Here is a 22,511-nt window from a genome sequence, read left to right on the forward strand (position 1 = left end):
GACACAGGGGAAGAAAGGGAAAAAGTTTTAGAACTCTAGATATCACCTCACAGGATTTTTTTGCAAAACCCATCCTAGTCCAGTTGGAGTCTATGACAAACTTGCACTTTGCTACTGTCATAAATACTTGGCATGTATCACTCCTTAGGAGGAGTACACAATGTGAGCTAAGTAGGAACAAAACGTATCATTCCATTTTACCTGCTGGCAGAAAAATCCTGAAAGGATTAAGTTGTGGGTAACAGAATATACTAGAAGTGTGTAACCTAAGTGATGCAAAAACATTACTTCTTAATGCAGAGCAGCACAAACATATCAATCTCTCAGCAGGGTTCTGCTGTCCTTATCCCTCTGCCAGAGGTGGTGAATGGCATGAAAGGAAATAAAAATGACCTCCTGATTCAGAATAGGTGTGGTGGTGGCAGGAGATTGTATCTCTGCTCCAGTCCTGGAGGCAAAACTCCTGCATACAAACGTCCATTTTGTCTGAAACTGGATACTCCTCTCTACTTAAAAGACAAAGTAGTTCTGTTGCAAGCACAGGAAGGGAAGGGTGAGTAACTGAGATATGAAGTTTTATGTCCAGTGGGCTCAAAGGCATCATACCTTCCCACAATGACTTTTAGTCTAAGCAGAATTGGTCCCTAAAGCTTTGCAAGAATTGTTTCCCCTTCCCAGACTGGATTCCTGTGCCATGTAGGTACCCAGTCCAGCCCTGAGGAAGCAGGTCAAGTGGCACAGTGACAAGGACTGAGGATGGAAAAGGATTAGAGAGGCTGAGTCAGTAATAGTAAGCAATGAGTAACTTCAGGGTTCTTTGCTTTTGACATTTAGATCATGTAAAATCATGGGATTACTTCAGTGCCAGTCTGCCCCATGTCTGGGCCCTTCCCTTCATAACAGGCACCATGGACAAGACAGATCATACCAGCAGAGTAAAAAGCAAAAGTTGAAAATGAGTAAAAGGTATTCACAATAACTTCTGCTTCAATGGAAACACTGCTATACCTATAAACAAATAAACTATAAAATTTGGCACAAGGGGCCCAGGACTGGAATAGCAGGAATGTTGCAGATCAAGATTAATGTGGACTGGCAGAGCTACACAGAAAAACACGCACGGCACCTGTCTCCACAGCGCCTGTCTTGAGCTAATGACGTTAATCTCCTGGTTTCATAACCATGGTATTCAAACCTATGTTTTAAAACAATACCTTGTAGATTGTAACGTAAACTATTTTGAGAGAAATTTTGCTGAGAAGAAAAACCATGCATGTATGTAACAAGCCGGCTGAATAAGAAAGTAATACATATCTATAAATGTGTTCATAGAGAAAGGATCTTACCTATTCTTAGGAATATAAATACATGTGCATGTGTGTGTGTGTAAAACTATGTATGTTCTATACGTGTTGATAACAGGATAAGCATTAAAAAAGTGTGATGAGAGATGAGGACTTTTTCCAATCCCAGTCACCTGAGGTGCTGCATAGTTACTCTCAGAAACCCCTCTCATCTTCTGCCTAAAACCCCAGAATGTGCTGCAGCCTGGATTTAAGACAGAAATTCCTAGCCTGGATGGGATGCTGGAGAATCTGAAGCCTTGCTTACAAATAACAGCAATAGGTATCTGATTAGTTAGATGCCATTACGTTATTCAACCATCCTTAAATAACTATTACACTATTTCAGCCACTAATCCTTTCTGAGAAAGACAAGTAAGAAAGCATTAATTGGGTGACCATTACATGAGCACTATACTTTCTTTAGGACTGAATGTACTGCAGGTTTTGCTATGCTGTATGCCTTCCTGAAATATTCCTCACTAAGCCCTAACTCTATTAATGTCAAAACTCCTATTAATTTTAGTGAGTCTAGGAACAGACTTTCTTTTTTCACCAGCTAAGAACAACTCCCTCAAAAAGATAGGGGAGACCATAGATACAGGATTTTGTAGCCATTTCTCATGTCAGGATAATAATGTATTTTCACGTTGCTTTTGCATGTTTTGTCTTGAAGACAATAATGAATATTTACAAACATACTAGCTCTCAAATCCCAATGAACTCCTCCTTCTTATGTAAAATACATTCTGAGATAAGCAGTACCTTTAACTGTGGGAAATGTATGTGAAGTCTGAAAAATTTTCAGTGTTTTTCATTTCTTTTAAAACTCATTCAGAAAATTCCTGGACAAACCATCAGAGATAATTTAGCTTATTTAGGCATAATGGACTCAGTATACACTGTAGTGAGAAACGCAGAACACTCTATCATTGAAAGACCATATTAAATATTGTACATATTTTTAGAATACCCATGCAAAATCTGAAATAATTTTACAGGTAATAGGAGGTTCCTACTTTTGCTGTTTTCCCTCAGGAAAACAACTGATGTGCAACTGCTTTAGAAACAGTGGACAGGCAGTGTCCTGGTACGCCGGAGTGTCCTCAGCCCACTGACACCCACTAGATGGGGATATTTCCATAGGACACTCCTGGATGGCGCTGGCCATCCAGTGTTCATCCAGTGTGCCGCGACTGTACCACCACCAGCTCACATTCACACTTCAGATTCCCAAGTTTTGGATAGGATCAAAGTTAACTTATTATAAATATTAATTCAGAGCAGTAGCGTGCAGTTTGGGACAGCCTGGGGAGATTTTCTCTTTGAAGAGCAGCAGATCCATATAATTTTTTTACGTTAGAAAGAAGAGATGAACATGTGCCTGTGTGCGCGCACACACACAAACGCATACATACTTGCACACGTAGCTGTGTTCAAGAGCCTAAATGGAGCACGGGTCCTACTGCTTCTTAGTTGGAGTAAGTGCTTCTACAGTCTTTAACAGTTAGGCAACTCAGACATGCAAAACTTTGGGCACAGACTCATTTTTCAATGGCCCTTACGCGTTTGGTATTAGTTAAACTCAGTTACAATTTTAAAAAATATTTCAGGTTTGCTTGAAAATCAGACACTTTGATTTTGTATATGCGTGTGCTTATGAGTATGCGGTGCGCAAAAGACTGCACGATGAGCGAGAGACATCTAGCGTATTAAACAGTCATCAATTATAGTGAAAAAGGCACCAGAATGCATTAATGCTGTTTGCTTTTTGTAATTTCAACGGTCTGATTTTCCAGGACTCCTTAATACAAGCTACAGAGGTCAACTAACCGTAGTGATTAACCAGCCACAAGAAGCATGGCTTTTCCTATCTGGTACTCCTAGTTCTTTGAAAAGCAATATTCATGCCCAGTTTAAATCTTCCATGGCTCACTTTCTCCTGTATGTGTTCAGCCAAGGCTGATTTGACTATGTGTAAGATACTTTTTTCTGCAGCCCAGTATTTTTTTCAGTCTGTAAGAATCTGATCAGTACTTCCTATGCAATGGGGTCCACAAACAATAAGGAGTTACAGAAATGCTGAGCTTTATGAGGCCCTATTTGATATATAGCTGTTAACTCCAGAACTGGAAATAACCCTTATTTTCACCATATGTTGCACAGGTTTGGGGAGCTTTGGAGATCTGCTAGATCCACTCACTTTCTGGTTGCAAGAACACCACATAATCATGGTTTTCAAAGATTTCTGTGTTCTTTTACCAGTATTTAATCTGTGCTCTCTCCATCTCTCAACCTCTCTGTGTTCCTAATGTGTCATACACAAAATAACTGAAGAGCTAGTTGTTTGGTATTTTTTGAAATCACTTACAATTAAAATGGTCTCTCTGTGAACCTCGGGGAAACCAGGACCCATATGAACTCCACAGGTCCTGTATGAACTTCATATACTCCACAGCACAAAACAGATTCCAGAAACCTAGGAAATCATCACACATACCACTGAGCTGAATCACTGTATAAATGTTATCTTTGTTAACTACTTCTTCTCTTACCCCTACAAGCTGGATAAGAGCACAGGAACCCACACCTCACTATCAACAGGGCCACACTGCTCTTTTTTTTGTCTCACCCCCTTTCCATTGCACTGATAACTGTGGATTTTTGCCAGCTACAAGTAGTTCTTGGCTGGCATGTGAGAAATAACTCGGCTGGTGGCTGGGAAAAGTATGTAGGGATGATCCACCAGAACAAATTAACTCCTTGGTCTCTGCTATATTTCTTTGACGCAGCTAGCTTTTCTTTAAGTATTAGGTGCTATTTAAATCCTCTGAAGTGCCTTCCTTTGTCCCCTTCCCAATTTATTTATTTAGAAGTATTTCAAATGGCAAATTAGAGGCATTCATTAAACTAGAGTGTATAACATATGGAAAAAACAACGGCCCCATCTTGTTACTTATATACGCTATGAGTAAGAAAACTGACAATTTATCCACAGCCTGCAGTTTTCCTGAAATAAACCATCAGTCAGGAGTCATTGCATGCTTAATTTTGGACAACTTTCCAGGATCAGTGATATAGCGCAGTGGAACTGCCAGAAAGAGTTGTCCAAGGCAAGTTAAATTAAATTTTTATTATAAGGTAAGATGCTCTTTTTAAAATCATGTTTTCAGAGAAGTGTTTGCCCACTCTCTTTATTTATCAGCAAATAGATACTTCTTCAAACTGTAACATCCTATTAACTTAAAAAAACACTAGTGTATTCAAAGTGTTGTGGGGAACATCTTATATCTCAGTTTGAGTACACACCATTGCAAGAAAACAATCAGAAACTCTATTTAAAAAGTTGTTCTTGTTACTTACATGGTGTTAAATGTCCTTTAAAAAAATGCCTAAATTAACTTCATGCATGTGTAATGTTGAGATCCTTTCTCAAATATGTAGAGTGAAAGCCTTCCAAAGACAGAAATATCATTGGTGAAAGCTTGCTATGAAGTAGGTAGACAGTATTAGTTATAAACTACAAACATTTTTTGTACTCTAAACCAGAACATTATAATCACAGTCCAGCAGCTGTGACCGAAGGAAAACCATGTTCATGGTTAGTACCATGGGAGAGGCAGGATGGTAGTACCAGGGACACAGTTCAGCAGTCTTTACATTAAAGCAATTATGAGTCTGTGCATGGTGCTGACTCCTAGGTGCCGTGCAGCCCTCTGAGACGTGCTCAGGCATCAGAGAGCTCAGCCTTGCAGTTCGACGGAGGTTACAGAATCCTTTAGACTAAAAACCACTTTTGTCTTCCAGTCCTGTAGAGCTGAAAAGAGAGTGATGCACAGGCAGCTGAGAATCTAGCACAAACCAACACATGAACTTATACAGAGACAACAGTGAAGACAGTAATTTCTAATGATTCATTTTTTAACTCCGTCATTTACAACAAAATATTAGTCACTAGAAAATGCTTTTGTTACAGCTTTGTTGTGTTCCACACTGGAGGTATGACTCTCTCTTATCTTTTTATAAAAATGCTAGCAGTATCATGGTTTGTGTTGTTCAACAGCAATTCTCATTTTCACAGCTTCTTATCACATCTTTATGCTTCCACATCATTCCCCACCACAGGGGTGGAAACAGTTTTAATCAAACAAGCGCAGATCCTACAACAACTGTTTTGACTGTCATTTAAAAGCCAACCTCACCAGCTGAATAGCTGTAGAGATACCAGTCATATCAGACCAATCAGACCCAGTTCTGACCCAGGCTTAGGTCCAGGAATGAGCTCAGTGTGCTCCACTGATCAGTCTTCAGCCCACCCCTCCTACCCTAATTTCAGAGACATCTGTCCATGCCAGCCCAAGCCCTGAAAGGCAATCAGAAAAGAAACAAGAGGGAGGCTGTAACTGAAATCAGCACCAATAGTTTGCCTGTTTCTTAGTTTTCGTGTCAACTTCAGAATATCTCCAACAAAGAACTGGATGCCACACTGGTGAAAAATAATTAATTAGGGGAGTAGTGCAGGTGTGCTACACTAATGTTATGGCTTCTAGTTTAATGGCATGCTTTTTGTGTCTAACCACAGGCTCCAAATGGAGCAGCCAAGAGACAGAAAGGAGAGCTTATTCAACACAAGCACATACAGGAATGACAGACCAGTCCATGGAAGCATCTCTATGCAGGAGCTGGCAAAAAAGTAGAGAGTGGTAATTGCTAAAAAAATTCAGAATGGATTAAATAACATAGCTGCAAAAGTAGGTAACTTACGGTGAAATCCTTTTCCTTCAAAGGCTGACACAGATGCATGTGCATGCAGCAAATATATACAAATCCACCCACTTGTGTGAATTATGCTGGAAAGAAACATATGCATGTTAAAAAGTAATAGGAAAACCTGTGCTTTGCGTAGTGAATAATTTTACCAAAGTATATTAAAACCTTGAGATAGATGGCTTATTAACCAATCTTTTGCCCTAAATGACGGCAATACTGTAGCCTTCTGGGAAATGAGACTCAAGATGTGTCTGTCCCTTGCCATCACATATTTATCATAGAAGGGATGAAGGATATAGCACGATCAGAAATTGTGCTTTGCTTTTGCAGAACTTGACAGATGAATAACATTGTGAAAGTATTTGTCTGACTGCAGGCTTGGGAGCAGTCAATCAGAGATATAAGAAAGGATGCAGTCTTGTGCAGGACAGAAGCTGAAGTATAAATGCTTTATTCCAGCTAAGTAACAGTGACATTTTCCTAGTCAGCTCCTGGCCACAGGGCTGCCTGCCTTAGGCTGTGTGAATCTAGAAAAAAAGTGAAAGCTCAACTTGCAAATCACAAGGCAGTTGCCTTGAAATATGTAAGGATAAAAAAAGTCATTATTGTAAACCAGAGCAAGATTCTTTGCATGCTCAGTGGACTCTTTGTTCTGATAAGGAGAAAACTGAAACTTCTTCCTGGGGCATTTGCTTTATTAATTGTTTTACTTCAGTAAGTAGCTACAGCAAGATGTGTTTTCATGACACAGGTAAAATAGAATTATGAGGTAATATGGTCCAGTTTAAAGGTTACCAAAACCCAAATAAATCAAACCTCTTTTTATTTCCTTCCACAATTTTGTTCCAGAGTAGAGGTGTTAGCAAAAAAAGTTCTCAACACAGAATAAAATTAACCCAAGTCCCTACAGTTTGTAGGAACTGTGCCCTCACTGTTTATTACTGTTTATTACTGCGCTGCAGGAATTGTTTTCTGCCATTGCTACCTTACAGGTCAGTCAGCTTACAGGGATCTGTGGAGCTGTCAGCCCCCTTTGCAGGTGCCAAACTCCTTGTGCCAGGACAAGCTTGTGCCAGGACATCCCCCAGTGCCATTGACACTCCTTGTGCCAGGACATCCCCCAGTGCCATTGACAGGTGCCGTTAGGAGCCACTGTTCACAACAGGAACATCCAACATAGTGCACGTATGAAATGGCACACCAAAAGAAGTAGAGATGTAAAGAGAACAAAGCAGTTACCTTAATTCATTATTTATCATAAGACACATAAATAATGCTTAGGAAATTTACTACTGTTATATTCATTTTATTAAAGGACTAATCATTCATGCTTTAAATACATTAAAAAGTATTAATGTGCTCTCAGCATATACATACACACAAACACAGATACATACATACATACATATATGTATATCTACTCCTTCACCCCAAGAATTACAGTTCTATATTCCTCATTGACCAGCAATCCTTGCAAGGTAAGAAGAAAGTTATGTAAGAGTTTAAAAATAATACTCTGTTGAATGTTCTTTGTTTTTCAGTCAAGAGCAGAAACCTGCTAAATTAGTAATCACAGTGGGTAGCATCAGTTTAAAAATACAGCCTACAGATTCATTAGTTGAAAAAATTATACTTAAATACCTTAAAATACATGGAAACTTTGGAAGTGAATGTAATTTCCATTATGAAATGGTATTAGAACTGAAGAGAATGATATTACCTAAACAAAACAGAAGCAGGAATACATTTTGCTAAAATAAAAGTTATTAAAATTGAAATAACAGCAGGAAAACATGTCTTCAAAGTCCAATCTCAAATCCCCAGGGAGCAGGAAGGAGGGAAACTGGAAGCTGATTTTTAGGCAAGTCTGAAACAGAAGGCCAACTCTGGCCTAATGTCAGCAGAGATCTTCCCTGGGGGCAGCCGTAACACGATGCCGAGGGAATAAAGGCAGAGACTTGCACGGGGGTATGAGGGTGGGCACAACAAAGAAAGCTTTGAAAGAAGGTGATGGTCTGTCCCTTAGCCAACCTGTCTCCTAGGTGCTAGGCAGTCTGACCACAGGGAGAAGGGTGTGACCCAGAAGAATCCAGAAATCATGTGAAATCTGGCCTCTACCAGATTGCACGGCATTGCCCTAAAAAGGCTTTCAACAATGCTGTCAGTACAAGGGTTGTCTCCTAACCCCAAAGTAGGGCACACAAATCAAAGATCCTCAGCAAGTGCTATTCTCCATGAGGGACAAGGATATAACCTGTAGCCTATTTGCAGAAAGACGTTCAAAGGTGCTGAAATAAAAAGTATGTTCTTGGAAGACTAACACACTTCCAAAAGCCAGAGGAGTCACATTATTCAAAAATTGAAGGGCTTCATAGTTGAAAAGAATGTGATTTGAGTCACTGGCCCAGTAAATGATTCACTCATCCCAGGCAAACCCACAATGCAGGCGAGTCCTTCATTGCAGTATCTCTGTGTAGTTGTCTCACATCCGCTCTGCACCTGTTACCTCATCTCATTAGAGCATAATCTAGAAAATTACCATGACTTGTTTTGCTGCAGGCTGACAACCACTTTGATTCATTAGTTTATTTTAAAATATGACTGATAGTTGTATGTCTGTGTTCGAATCAGTCATTGATTGCCTGGCTCTGTTGGACACATCATTAATGTTCCCTCAGTTCCCACAGATTCTGTCTTTGTTACATTGCACAAATACTAATTTCTTTTATCATTCATTCATTTTGGGCAAATTATGGGTGTTTCTTCCTCTCTTGCATAAGACCATATTAAAGTGGCCATTGTTAATGCTTTTGAGAAGTTCTTGATGAATTTCAGTTGAAATCAGTATATTATCTTCTTTCAGTAATTGCTCTCTTTCCACAACTTGTACTTTTAATACCAGTTGTCCCCTACGGCTAATGAATGTGTTGCTTTTCTGCAGGCATCATGATTTTATTGTTTTTACTTTGTTTAAAGCTTAGTCACATCATCTGTCTTTTTTAATTCTTTCTGACAGCCTGTTTCTAAATGATAAATTTGGTGATACGATGTAAACTTCTTCCAACTATTCTTCCTTCTCCTATCTTTGCACAGTGTAAGATCAGCAACAGGAATATATCTTCAGGGCTTGCAGCTTCCTGGCAAGTCATGTTTTTGTAGCTTTCAGACTAAGCGCAAAAGCTAAATGCTTGTCAATAATGCCGTTTAACAGTCGGTGATCCTCTTCAACTGTTGCTGTGCAGCCACACATCTACTGGTAACATTTATTGCACCTGGCAACAACAGCAAATCACTCCTTCTCCATTCGAACTGCTTGGCGTCACCATTCTGCCACTCCTTCCAGCTGCAGTGTTGCACCATCTGCTGTTTGTAAAGCATCTCCTTTTAGTGCTTATTTGTAGTTTCTGATGACCAGTTTTAACAGTGTTTTATGGACAATGACGACCTTTGTGTTCTGGGAGGTCTTGTCCCAATTGCTTTCATGGTACCACTTGCTGTTTATTTTCACAGTTCTTGTAGCAATGCAGCAATTTGTTGCCATTGCTATCCATATGCCACTCTTCCAGCACATTTTACCTCTCCTTTGGGTCATTTGTGATGTTAATGTCACCTAGATTTTATTTGGTACGGGGCTGATGGCTCCTGTTCCTAAAATGTGACCACAAAAATTTATTTGCACTCCACAGCACAGTGCCACTCTGGCCCACTCGCATGTTACGTACTTGAAAATAACTTGCAAGACAAAGTACTTGCTGCAATTTTCATAGTTTGGTCATTGCCTCTGCTCCCAGATCCTTTCTGATTCTTAAGTAACATGGGATTCAGGCCTCCATCAAAAGTAGAATCCTCCCTCATATTGAAGTACACAGAAGTATTTCAGGTTTTTTAAATCAAGATGCTTATTAAAACCTTTCCATGTAGATGACCCAATCCCAATTCTGTTATTTTAGTAGGTTTATGTTTTATTATGTAAACAATAAAAATTCTCTTTCAAAATCTGCAAGAGATAACACAGTCCATTATTTTAAATTTTAAAATATCCTGAATTTAAAAGAAAACTGTTGAAAAATATTTTTGTGTTCATAATAATTTTGTATTAAAGCTAATTAATCATAACAGCCCCAATAGATTGCAGATAATGTGAATTTACAGAGGGATATGCAGTAACATTTTTTCAAATGATATTCCATATGGATTATCAACTTTGCCCTTCATATTTCAGCAGGAATTCAAGTAAGTGTCTTGCCAGAATAATATTGGAAAAAAAGCTAGAAAATAGCAGCTGAATACACATTCAAGACAGCATGCTGTTTTGAGTTCTTTTATCTTATCTCAGAAAGTACATCTCCGAATATTTATGAGAGTGTTGCCAGCTCTTGCAATTATTTGTTGCTGGTTTTGCAAGTGGGTGGGAGCCAGTAATGCCAGCACTGATGCCTTCTCCCAGCCTTCTCCCAAATGCCACTTTTTAGTGGAATCTCACTCTGATGTCTCCCATGCTTGGGGATGAGCAGCAACTGAAATGCTGCAGGGGAGAGGCAGATCTCTCCAGGGCAGCAGGCAAGTGGAGGGTGCAGTAGGAGATGCAGGGAGGGACACAGGGAGGGTGTCTCCCAAATCTTAATAGTCTGTGAGGGGGCTACCAGGGTCCACCACCTTTTCCTTTCCCTATGCCCTTCCTGTGTCCTCAAATGTAAGTGAGAACTTGAGTCACCAGTGATTATTTCTCATCAGAAAAGGAAAATTGCAAGAGAAATTGAGTGAACTGGTTTCCATAGAGGAATCCTTGTTGTGTTGGCTTCAACAACAACCTTGAAAAGCAGGTGATGTGGGGAAATAGTGTGCTAAAGTAAAAAAACATAGCCATGAAAAAAATCGATCATATAGTGATTCACAAACTCAAGTAAGGCAAGACGGAGGGAGCACCTATTTTTTCTTAATGAAATACATTTCTTTGTTCTGAATCATTCAATGGCTTTTTCTTGTGTACTTTAACAAGGACCATATGCAAGTTAAATATCAGTGTATCAATGACTTTGTACTTGCACTAGCAACTTGGAAGATACACAGTCATCTGGGAATACTGGCTAGTCTTATTTTGAGCAAATGGATTAGAGCATCTTTAATTTATGAATTTTAAAAGTCAGATCTTTCCAAATGAAGGGTTCATATGTTTTTGTAGCCTCAGGGAAGCAGTCAGCTGTGAATGGCTAACCTTTATTGTGGGATTTCTGTTCTCTTCTATTTAATACACAAACTTATTCACCATAACAACCACTAAAAACTGTGTGGCACGAAACTATATAAAAAAAAAAAAAAAGGCAGCAATACCCATCCTTGAAGGAATACTAATTCAAGGAAACTTCAATTCCATAATGAAAAGATGTACAAAATACCATAATTCAGAATGGCAGGCAATTTTAAAACCAGAGATATTGGAGCTGTTCCTCTTATATGGATATAAATAATGATAAATCTGCTAAAATCTGTGGAAGTAAAGTACAATGCCCAATTTTAGCTTAAATTCTATTCTGTCTTTTGTGAAATACGTAAATCATAATGCCCTGTGATGTTAGATACACTGGCACGGGGGAAATACACTCATAAGATATATTTAGAATAGGAAATGGAAAATCAGAATACAGGAATGACTTAATTTCTTAGAAGCTTTTATCACATTGTTTGCATTTTTCTTTATTTTGAAATTACAATGACATTAAACTAAGTTTTGACTACATACTAAGCCAGAAAAAAATGAATAATGATGCTCACTTATACTATTTAGAGAGAGTGGAAATCTGGTAGAGAAAGGCTATATAAGTTACAGAAGACAAATTACCTTGTTAGGTCTTAATCAATTATACCTGATGGTTTTGATGATGTTTTAATATGCAGTTTTGTATTTCTCCTGACTTCATAAATGTTTAAGATATGTGGCTAAACACCACCTAGCATAACATTGACATAGCTTCACTAAATCTGCAATAGGGAAGACTGCATTGCTTGTATGATTAGGCAAATCCTTAGACAACCTACTGGCTAGTGAGTCATCTATGAAATTGTTGCTGCCAAACTGCAAAGTTCATGTCTATTTTTTGTCATTGCTTACTTGCTTATTATTTTGAGAAAGGCTTGAGGAATAAATGGTTGTGTGACCTTTGGGGGATTTCTATAATGCTTAGAACCTGCAAAGATTGAAGTGGATGGCTGATACATGATCTATAATGTTTTCCTAACACAACTATTACCTTTGGGGTTTTTGGTAGCAGCAAGTGCAATTTATAGCATAAAAGAGGAGAAAACTGGCCAATGTATGACACACATTCTTGGCCAAGGGATGAAAAACTTTTTATCCTCATACACAACCAAAGCACTATTGCAAATTAGATTCCCTATGTTTTGTTAAGAAAGAGGCAAGCAAACAATTTTTTCCTCAAATTAAATGTCTCTTTTTGTGTATTACATGTATGATAAAAGTTCTCTATTTCTCACCGCGGATTTGGTTCTTTATTCTCCTATGTCCTTTATTCCATGCAAGCACGTTTTCTATTTTCATTCTCCTTTAAACTAGCTTCAGGTTTCCCTTTCCCCAGTCATTTGCTTTTCTGAACTAGCTTTTTTGTCTCCCTGCTAAAGCTTCACTGTTTTGTCTATGTGACTTTCTTTCATACAGTCACTCCTAAGTACTTTTTCTCTGCAGCTCTTCCTTCACACTGCTTCTCTCTTCCCATGTCCCAAGCCAGTCTTCTCACTATCACTTCAAAAAACCTCCCTACTACTCTAGGGGTTATCTTTTCAGTTCTCCTTGTATGAGTTCCTGTCTACCTGACTTCAACCCATTTCACTTCTTACTATATTTGGTTCCTTCTCTTGCAGGCACCTTCTTTATGAGTTACGGTTGGCCCAATTTCACAGCAGCTCTTTGCCCATTTCTTGATTCTTTTGTCCCAGCTCTCATATATGCATGTTATGTATGCCTATAGTACAATTTCAAGAAGCAGAATAGGGGAACTGGAGCTAGGCGATGAGATCCGTACCAAGACTTAAGTCATACGTAACTTCATGTTACAAAGTGCTGAAGCTAACAGGACTGGTCAGCAAGTAATGCCATGGAAGAGTAAAAAATTTGACTCTAGGGTGGCTTCTCTCTACACATATCACCTCTAAGCAAAAGGGGACCTGCTTCCCTATGCTATCCAGGCAACATGACTCAATGGTGGCCTGGAAGGATCCCCTCTGATAATGAGAGAATGGCTTAATATTTGTTGATACCCAACTCTCTTGCTTTTTGGAACTGGTATCAACAAAGCCATCAACTATCTATCTACTAAAAACTGAGTGGAGACATTGATTCATTTCATAGGCATCACTGAAAAATTTCAACCATTTCAACCATTTCAACTTTCAACTGATCTGAAATACACTCTAAAAAAGATCAGGACATAGAGGTTCTGTATTTTGCTCCCAGTTTTCTTAACCACGAAGTCTTAAAAACATGAAATACTACAACAGTCCTCATGAGAGTGTTTGTAGCTATGGACTGTCAGTTGACACTCTCGCCCCTTCCCAACAAAAACATATGTGCACACTTCTGTAAAAAGAATTTACATTTTCATTTATCAGACAATATTGCACTTCCTGGATAGCTAGAATAATTTGGCATGCAGAAGTTTTAAAGTGTAATTTGATTGTATGAATACACACAGACAATACATTTGAGCAGCAAAAAGATTTCCATCCACTGCCATGGACTTATGCATTACAAATAGAAATAAATACTTTCTTGTAATTTTCAGAACCTTATTGCCCCAGGTCATTATTTTTAAATGGAGCCAATGGCTTGGAATGGCATTAAATGTGTCTAGGACATGTGCTAGAATACAGCCGTTTGCCTGTGCACATAATTTGCACTTGCGATTGTAGAAAAGAGTCCTTACCAGGCTTTGCAGTTTGCATAAATCAAAGCAAATTCAATTTGCTGTATTTCTGCGGTCTGGAAAGCAGATACCGTTTAGAGGTTTCATCTGGTTTCTTGTTGTCAGAGCTTTAATATCATCTGGTAGGTGACTCACTGCTCCATCCGTTCTGGTCATGTGTAACTGAGATGATACAAGGCACGCTAAAAAAAATAGGCATTGTTGATTAGTTAGGTCTTCACCAGTTAAAACCTGGAGTACCTCAAAAGGAAAATACAGTCCACAAAGCAATAAAAATGAGATCAAAGTATGTTCATATTTCAAACGCATAGCTGCTATCTTGCTAAATAATGTGCCATTAAAACAGAACAATATTTGTATTTGCATAATTGTATTTTTCCTGAGTAAAGTACAGCTGCCACATGATGACTGTGTTTGCAAAGACTGTAAAGGATTTACTGTGTGTTGATAGGTTAATATGTCATTAATCCTTGGCATATGATAATCTCACTTCTAGAAAATTTTACAATCATCCATGAGAAGGCCAAAAGGAGATAATAGAGCTCCACTCTAAAATCTGCAGCTGTGAAGATAAAACTAATACAAGTCCCTTCTTCTTTAAGAAAATAAAGTGAAACAAACCACAAATCTCTTCAATCTATTAAATAAAGGCCCACAAGGTGTTCACCTACACCTGAAAGTTACTCTGGTTCTGGCAAGGCACAAAGTTAAATACAGTAACTGTTCATAATCAAATCTATGTATGATACTCTTGCATTTTTTAAACAAGGTCTTACTACTTAGTGATTTAATCAACTTACAGAGCAAGTTAAATTAAACTAGAATGAGGCACAGTTATTCCCCAAAAGTATTAAATTAGGGATTTTTCAGGACCCGTAACTCCAGGAAAACTGTTTATATTCCTCTCATTGCAGTCAGGTTTCTCCTACACACACATTAGCATTTCAGTGTCCTTAACACCTATTTACTTGAGCAAGACCTGAGAAAACTATGATCGTTAAATGATTCTGCTCTAATTGTTTTGAAATCCCTAATTCTTTTCTAAATCTTTCCTAAAGCTCCTAGATCTCAGATTGAACTTAAAAATCTTATATATGTTTAACGTATAAAAATGGTCTGAAAGTTAAACACTGAGTTGACCCAGCAAAATAACTCTGTGGTTTTTTGTACTTACAGTTATTCAGTTGTGACATTTACAAGTTTCCATTCTGTAAAACCTCATGTGAGTAGACAAATATTTTTACTACAACCTTGTAAGTCCAAGAAATCTAATAAAACAAATGACCAGTAAAAAGAGTAGACAATCAATACTGTTATCACATCTTGATCTGTCTGGACAGTGTCTCTCCCATGGAAAACCCCTAACTGGTACTGTACTAATACAGCAATCAGTTTCACCAGGGAATTAAACTTACTGCTGACATGCTAAACAATAGTTTTGAAGACTGTAGTGTGGATATATACATTCATTGTAGGCCATAAGCATTCAGTTTGTCATTTGTTCTTACTCCATCTTGTCAGTTAGCTGCACTGAGCTTGATTTGCCCTTGGCTGCTGACAGACCTGGCCTTTCAAGCTGCTGTTAGCAGGGACTCATTGGCACAACAGTCTCCCACAGGATGCCAACTATGATCCTCCACTGACCACCCATCACCGAACTGGCCAGCTTTCCTGTGAGGCTCATATCAAAATCATCATGGGCCGAAAGCCACAAAAGGGTACTTTGGTGTAGGTGTCCTGCATACTTGGGGAGTAAGGGAAAGGAGCACTGCAGGGAGTAAGGGTAGTAAGGGAAATTCGCTCTGCAGGTGACAGGGTCAGCCCAGCAGCAGGGCGATCCCTTGGCAGTATCAGCCTCAGCAGCCCCCCCAGCCTGACTCCAGCCATACGGTACAGCCTGTGCGGAGAAATTCACATGAACAGCTGAGACGCATAATGGCTTAAAATGGTAGAAACTGCAAACTTCACTGGTGTTAATTCCCTCTCTTAACCCTGCTCTCCCTCTCTCATGCTCTCCTTTCCCCTTCAGCAGGGAATTTAGGCTTTCAGTTTCTGGAATTTTTGCCTGCTGGTGATAGATTTTGTCTTTGTTTTACAGATGTTTGATGTTGTTTATACTTAAATACTTCAGAAGGCTGTCTTTTCTTTTCATATTATAGGTTGTACATTAGCCAGACATCTTGCTATTCTTCTTTTCTGCAGCTAACTAATTGATTGATTGTTCACAGTACAATTGTTGGAAAGCAAAAAGAACTCAATTAATTGGTAAATGAACATGCAAAATAACAGATGTTTGAAACACAGAAAACAAAATATAATATACTGCCTTTAAATGAATAAACAATGTGTGGGAAAAAATAAATCAAACATGCACAACTCCCTACCCTGCTGCTTTCAGGAACATGGTCTTTTGTCTCAAAACTCATCCAACCAGAAGGTGGTTTCTGTTCTCTAGAATCACTGATTCAGATGATGTCTGCCTTTGACAAGAGTGCATTCACCATGACGGGGGGCCATTTTTGCCTCAAATCCACCTTAAGGGTCTTGTATTGAGGCTGACCTAAGTCTTACAAATTCTTTTTATGTAATATCTCTGGGATATATTTTTCCTAAGTATGTTTCCAGCTAAAATTATTCCAGCTTATTATGTCCTTTCTAAATTAATAATGTCTAAGAATAAATTATATCTCAACAAAAAGATCGTATGTGTTTCTGTGTAATGTAGCAGTTTTGTGTGATATATGTGTTCAGGAAGAGATGCTTTTTAGCTGTGTTAGCTTGTCTTAGAAAAATACCAGCTCTCTGGGCTGCACCTTAGCTATGAAAATTTGTTATAGTCCAAAACATATTCTCTGACATCTTTTACCTAATACAATTTTAAACAAGACTTTGTACCAGTCCAACGTAAGAAGACACTATTCTTAGTTAATCCTATGTCCTCAGAAGCATGCTTTTAAACAGAAGCAGTATTTGCAATACAGACGTGACTTTCTTCCTGCTGTAAAAATGCACTAGAGATATCCTGATTACAGGCTTCTGTTACATGAAATATAGATGAATTTTTATCTTTTTTGTTTTTTTGTGGTTGTCACTGTTGCTTTAATCATACAAGATAAAAATGGTAGAACAAACGACCAGAAGAGGTGATCAATACTACAAGCTCCTTCTGATCCTCAGCAATTCTGTTTAAAGACAGAGTGTAAGTCCCACTGAAACTTATGGGAATTTTTCCACTAACCTCAATGGGAGATAATCTAGGTTTAACATTTTCAGTATAAGTAATTAAAATACCTGAGGCCTTGATCTAGGTTGTATGTCAATATAATTATACAAGTGTAGCTATTTTCTGTACTATTGTACACAGAGCTATAAAGTTATAATTTTCTACATGGGCATTCAAACTCTGCTCAAAGAAAAATAAACCAGTAACAGCTCTCATGTTAGCCGCATGCTTTGCTATTACTTAATTGTAAATCAAAAAAGTACCTAGTACTAGAATAGGAGTACAGACTTGGGGGTTTATAGTAATGCAATCATATTAGAATAAATGGGCACCCCCAAAATTTTCCATGTAGACAAATCCTTCTGCATAGGCACTCCGGACTGAGCCAAGAAGGAAGATAAAGATTAATCATTACAAATCCTAAGTTTTAGGGGCACTACCATCTATGACAATTTTTCCCACTTAGTTTGCAACGTCCCTATACCCAGCAGATTAAGTGATACTGAGGGGAAAAACACCTAGCTCCAAACGCAGGGAAGAACCTAATCATGCTGGGAATCACGTCAGGCTGCTAGCATAGCACCATGCCCTAATGTGTATACCTGCCCTTCAGTATGGCTAATGAGCTCGGGCACAACATGGGGTCACTGTGAACTAGACCTGGTTTGTGTCTTGCCGGCTCAACACATGAGCAAGGCACACCACCCCTGTGCCCATGGCTTTCCTTACGGACACACTGTTACGGGTGCAGGGGACTTCAGCAGTGCCAGGGTGAAGTGTGAATCTAAGCAGGTGCTCTAGGGTGCTGCATGTTGAGCTTAGAAGATGTAATTTGGCTCAACTGGCTATAATCATAGTGAGCGTAAAGCCTTGTGAGCACAAGGATGTTATTACTAAGTACATCAAGGCGACAGCGGAAAACCAGAAGAGCTATTCTGCACTGACTTGAGGTGCAGATCTTCCCTTCTGGGATACAAGTGCACCCTCACCACTCAGCTCAATCCCTGTCCAAAGAAAGCTCACTCGAAGGAGCTAGGAAAACTGAGTTCAAGTCCATGAAAACAGAGTAACTGGGGTTGCATTGTAAGCTTACTCCACAGTACTTCTCCATATTAAAAGATGAATGCAGTCTTAATTCACTTCAACAATACTGAATAAAGCGTATGCTGCAGCATCTTGTTAATTGGTCAAACAATGCATGACTTTATATCCTGTCAGCCCTGTCAATGTCAGGGTTGTTTTTTTTAAATCACATTCATCAAAGGCAGCATGGAAGGGTCTTGCCTGCAAGCCAGGGTTTGGGACGGTGGCCCTCATCTCACTGCAAAACAGGGAGACCTTAGCTGTTTAGACACACCTCTTCTAAAGTATTTAACACTTATATATGTTTAGATTGTTTGGAGAATTGGTTTGAGGCCCAAATTTACAAAGGTATTACAAAGAAGTATCTGGCTTCTATTCCATTTCCTTGGGAGTCCGATGACTAAATACCTTTGGAAATTTGGGCCTCAGGTCTTTCTTAAAAATGTTTTCATTGTGTCTGATCTAACCTTCAGTTCCTCCACAAGGCTAAGAAAATTAAAATTCTAAATGTTACTTAAGTGTCGCCTGCATATTGTCAATGGCAATAAGCTTATTTGAGGCAGTGGATGAACTGGAAAACTACCATAAAGACAGAGGTGGAAAAGAGGAGTATGTTGTCTAAACATTTCTCTGCCAGGACAGAATTGTTTCAGATGCCATATTTCCTGCAATGTGACAGAACATAGTTGAACTATTAATTCATTCTAGATAATTCCTAACACTCTTTATTGTTTAAATTGTGTAGTCCAAGAGGTTCACATTTAAAAAATCAAACTATTGTACCAATAAACTAAGATTTACAGTGTGTCCAGAATGAAATCTTCTGTGGCTCTGAACAGAAATGTGATGTGCTGTGGCTGGGAGACTGAGGGAAGGGTTTCCCTCTGGGGACACAGGGGCCTTCCCATCTCCGCTGCTCTCCACTGCATTCTGCTAGCATTCAGAGCTGACTGAAGCTGCCTTAGGCTGCCAATAACACTGGATTTTATATTGGTGATTATTGTAATATGCACTTGCAGGAAATTTTTAGGACTTAAATAGTTTCTGCAGAAATACTTCACTCACTATTACCTCTCACCCAGGCTCCAAAATAAAATGAGACGTACAGGTCAGTTCTCTCTTGGCACAACGTTGCCCAGGAGCAGCGAGCCAACTGCAGCAAAAACTGCCCCTGAAATTCTTGGGTGCAGCACTAAGAGGAAAAATAATGTGGAAACTGGGGAAGACGCACACAGATACAAACTGATGATGTCTGAAATTTTTGAGAGAAAAGTTTGAAAGGAAACAATCAGGGAGAGTGGGGTGCTGGCCAACCAGATGCAGGACGTGTCACCTATCAGAGACCTAGCTGATCCTCAGAGCTGAAAACATCTTTTGAAAAGCTTCGCTGAAGGCTGGAAAGCAAAATACATAATGGGGATGTCAGGCAGCTCCCACCATCCTCTTTGCATTAAACATGTTAATAAAAATCAACAGAAGGAAGGTCTCGGGTCTGAACGGGAAACTCCTACTGCTCCTTTCCCTCAGCATCTCACCCCCACCTCCCTCAGCCTCTCTCCCCTCTGTCCTTCCCGCACCCCCCCCGGGGCGAGGCTTTCTGTCCGGGGCCCGCGCCCTGCCTTGCCTCTCTCAAGCCCGGGGCTGCGGGCTCCAGCGGGGGGCTGCGGGGGCCGGGCCGGCGCTGTGGAGCCGGCGGGGGGCTGCGGGGGCAGGGCCAGGCCCATGTGGGCCGGCGCTGCGGGGCCGGCGGGAGGCTGCGGGGCCGGGCCGGCGCTGCGGAGCCGCCCGCTCCCGCTCCACCCCGCCCCACCTCCGCGCCGCCAGCCCGCACCGCTGAGGGGGCAGCGTCGGGAGCGGCGCCACCGGGATGCGGCGCGGAGCGGGACCGGGGCCGCGGCGGCGATGGCTGCTGCTGGCGGCCCTGCTGGGGGCTCTGTGCTGCGCCGCGGCGGCCGCGGCGGGGGACGGCGGCCGGCGGCGGGCGGCCAGCCTGGGCGAGATGCTGCGGGAGGTGGAAGCCCTCATGGAGGACACGCAGCACAAGCTGCGCAACGCGGTGCAGGAGGTGAGGGGGCGGCAGGGGGGTCCGGGGGATACCGCGAGGCGGGAGGTCCCTTCCCCCCTCGCTCCCCCGGGCCGGGTCGCTCCGCACCTGCGGGCAGCGCCGCGCGGCGCGAGCCTCTCACCCGCGCTCGTCGATTCCTGTCAGCGGCCGCCTCTCCGCCTCCCCGGAGCGGGGCCGGGCCGATGCGTGCGACAAAGAAAGCCGGCGGCCGGCCCTGCCCGCGGCCCCGCCGTGAGGAGCCGCTGCCCGAGGCGGCGACCTGCGCGCTTCTCGGCCGCGGGAGCGCGAAAACCCTTTCAGCGCCGTGTCCGCCGCCGTAAGCCCGCCCGGTGCTGCCGCCCTCCTCAGGCGGGGAGGCGGGAGGTGTGGGGGGTACCGGCGCGGCCGCCTGCTGCCACGGAAGGTCGCTCCTCTGCTTCTGGCGCTGTTTCTTCTCACTGGCAGGCTTTCCCGCCCCGCTTCTCGCATCGCCCAGGCCACCGCTGCTCCCCGCGGCTGCTGTGCGTCCCTGCGGCTCGGCGTTCGCCGTGTCTGTGTCCGTGTCGCGGCGCTGGGGGTTGCGTTGGAAAGCCACCCTCTTGCAGCAATGCAGGCAGATAGCGAGGCAAAGATGCAGGCAAATAGTCCGCCTGAATCCCAGAGTGAGAAAAGAACAGTACGTGGCAAGGGGAGGACTGAAGAGTTATTTTATTGTCTTAGCACAGCAGGAACTAAGACACCTGGTTATCACAAACCAGGATTCAAAGGTGTAGGACAGTCCTGAAAACATGTGTGGAGAAGCGGCTTACTTTTGATGTAATTCCGTGTCTTGATCTCAAATTCCTTGCCCAGAATCGCACAGGACCTGTTTCAAAGCCAGGAACTGAGTCTAGACCCCGAGCTATTGTCGTATCGCTGTCAAGAGACCTTGTTCCTGCATTCCCCTTACTTCTGCGCTTTTTTTCCCTTCATGTTAAAAATCTTCCTTCAAAGTTCTCTTTTCCTCTCATTCAAAAATACGTAGTCCGAAAAAACCCTTTTACTGACAACCCACTGGGGAAACAGACCTTTGTTTACTATAATTAGATAATTTCTGAACTTTTACTGTCACCTGGACAGTTGCTGAAATCTCCTCTGTCATCCATTTCATTTAGACTGGAAACCCATTGAGACAAACCATTTTTTAAAATATTCTTTACAATGCCAAAAATATGCTTAGTTGTAAATAAGGATGTAGTCAAAATTTCTGCCTGTTTTACTCTTCCTGTAGTCAGTTCTGGATTGAGGAATGGTCTGTGTACAGCACAAAATGTGGATTCTCTGAGCTGCATCTTAGCAGATAAATGCTTTACACTTAAAAAGGTTTGCAGCTGTCATTTAAAATAGACACACCAGAAAGAGCAACTTTGTCTTGGGAAAAATTCTGTTGTTCAGCCTGGCTGAACTTGTGGCCTCCTAGCTTTGTTACAGGAGTTTGAAATAATGAAGTGACACAAGTTATTCAGAGTTTGTGTTGTTTACATGACTCATGCCCTTTTGCTGAGCTTAGTCTGTTTTCTGATGCAGAGAGGACTCCTTTTCTGTGTTGAGTCTTCATCTGGCAAACAAAGACAGTGGGAACTGAAATAGAGAATGAAATTCTCCATGTGTGCACCCTGCTCTATAGGACTGCTTCTGTTGTCTTCGAGGGCCTTTGGCTATTTCTCTCTGTCCTGCCAGAATATTTTCTCTTCTTTGTCAGATGGGAAAGTCTGTCTTAAGTGTTTGGTGGTTTTCTGGGAAAAATAGAAAGCTGGGCTCTTGACCGGCATCAGCCTGTGCAGATACCAAATTGTCACTAGTCTTTGCACACTTTTTCCTCACAGGGACTGACTTTGGCTTAAACAGTCCAGAGCTCAAGGGTTTAGCTCTCCACTGTTTTTCTAGTCCATTAAAAGAGCTGCTGTGGTCACTGTCTGAAACAGCTGAGTAAGAGTTCCCATACAGGGGGTTCTGTACTAACAGCACCACATAATTAAACAGAGTATTACTGAGGGCTGCACAAGAATTGTTGCTTGTTCTCTTTTGTGTAATTGTTGCTAATTTGCAGTTGGTTTATTTAAATTTGGCAG

General features: G+C 41.1%; 1 protein-coding gene and 1 long non-coding RNA gene across 2 annotated transcripts in view; one reads left to right on the forward strand and one right to left on the reverse strand.

Annotated features, from left to right (window-relative positions):
* Positions 1 to 4,441: 4,441 nt before the first annotated feature.
* Positions 4,442 to 21,280, reverse strand: LOC142410139 (uncharacterized). Its single transcript, XR_012775844.1, has 6 exons — positions 20,543 to 21,280; positions 19,428 to 19,750; positions 14,051 to 14,232; positions 7,755 to 7,833; positions 6,108 to 6,193; positions 4,442 to 5,160 (listed from the first exon to the last, which is right to left on the reverse strand). It is a non-coding gene; the product is annotated as an uncharacterized LOC142410139 (long non-coding RNA).
* DKK3 (dickkopf Wnt signaling pathway inhibitor 3) overlaps positions 20,096 to 22,511 on the forward strand; it is a 29,252-nt gene continuing 26,836 nt past the window's right edge. The window contains exon 1 of the mRNA XM_075502130.1: positions 20,096 to 20,421. Coding sequence (XP_075358245.1) covers positions 20,224 to 20,421 — 198 coding nt within the window. The 5' untranslated portion in view covers positions 20,096 to 20,223. The remainder of the gene's footprint in view (positions 20,422 to 22,511) is intronic.

The sequence above is a fragment of the Mycteria americana genome, chromosome 5, assembly GCF_035582795.1.
Source record: "Mycteria americana isolate JAX WOST 10 ecotype Jacksonville Zoo and Gardens chromosome 5, USCA_MyAme_1.0, whole genome shotgun sequence".
NCBI lineage: Eukaryota > Metazoa > Chordata > Aves > Ciconiiformes > Ciconiidae > Mycteria > Mycteria americana.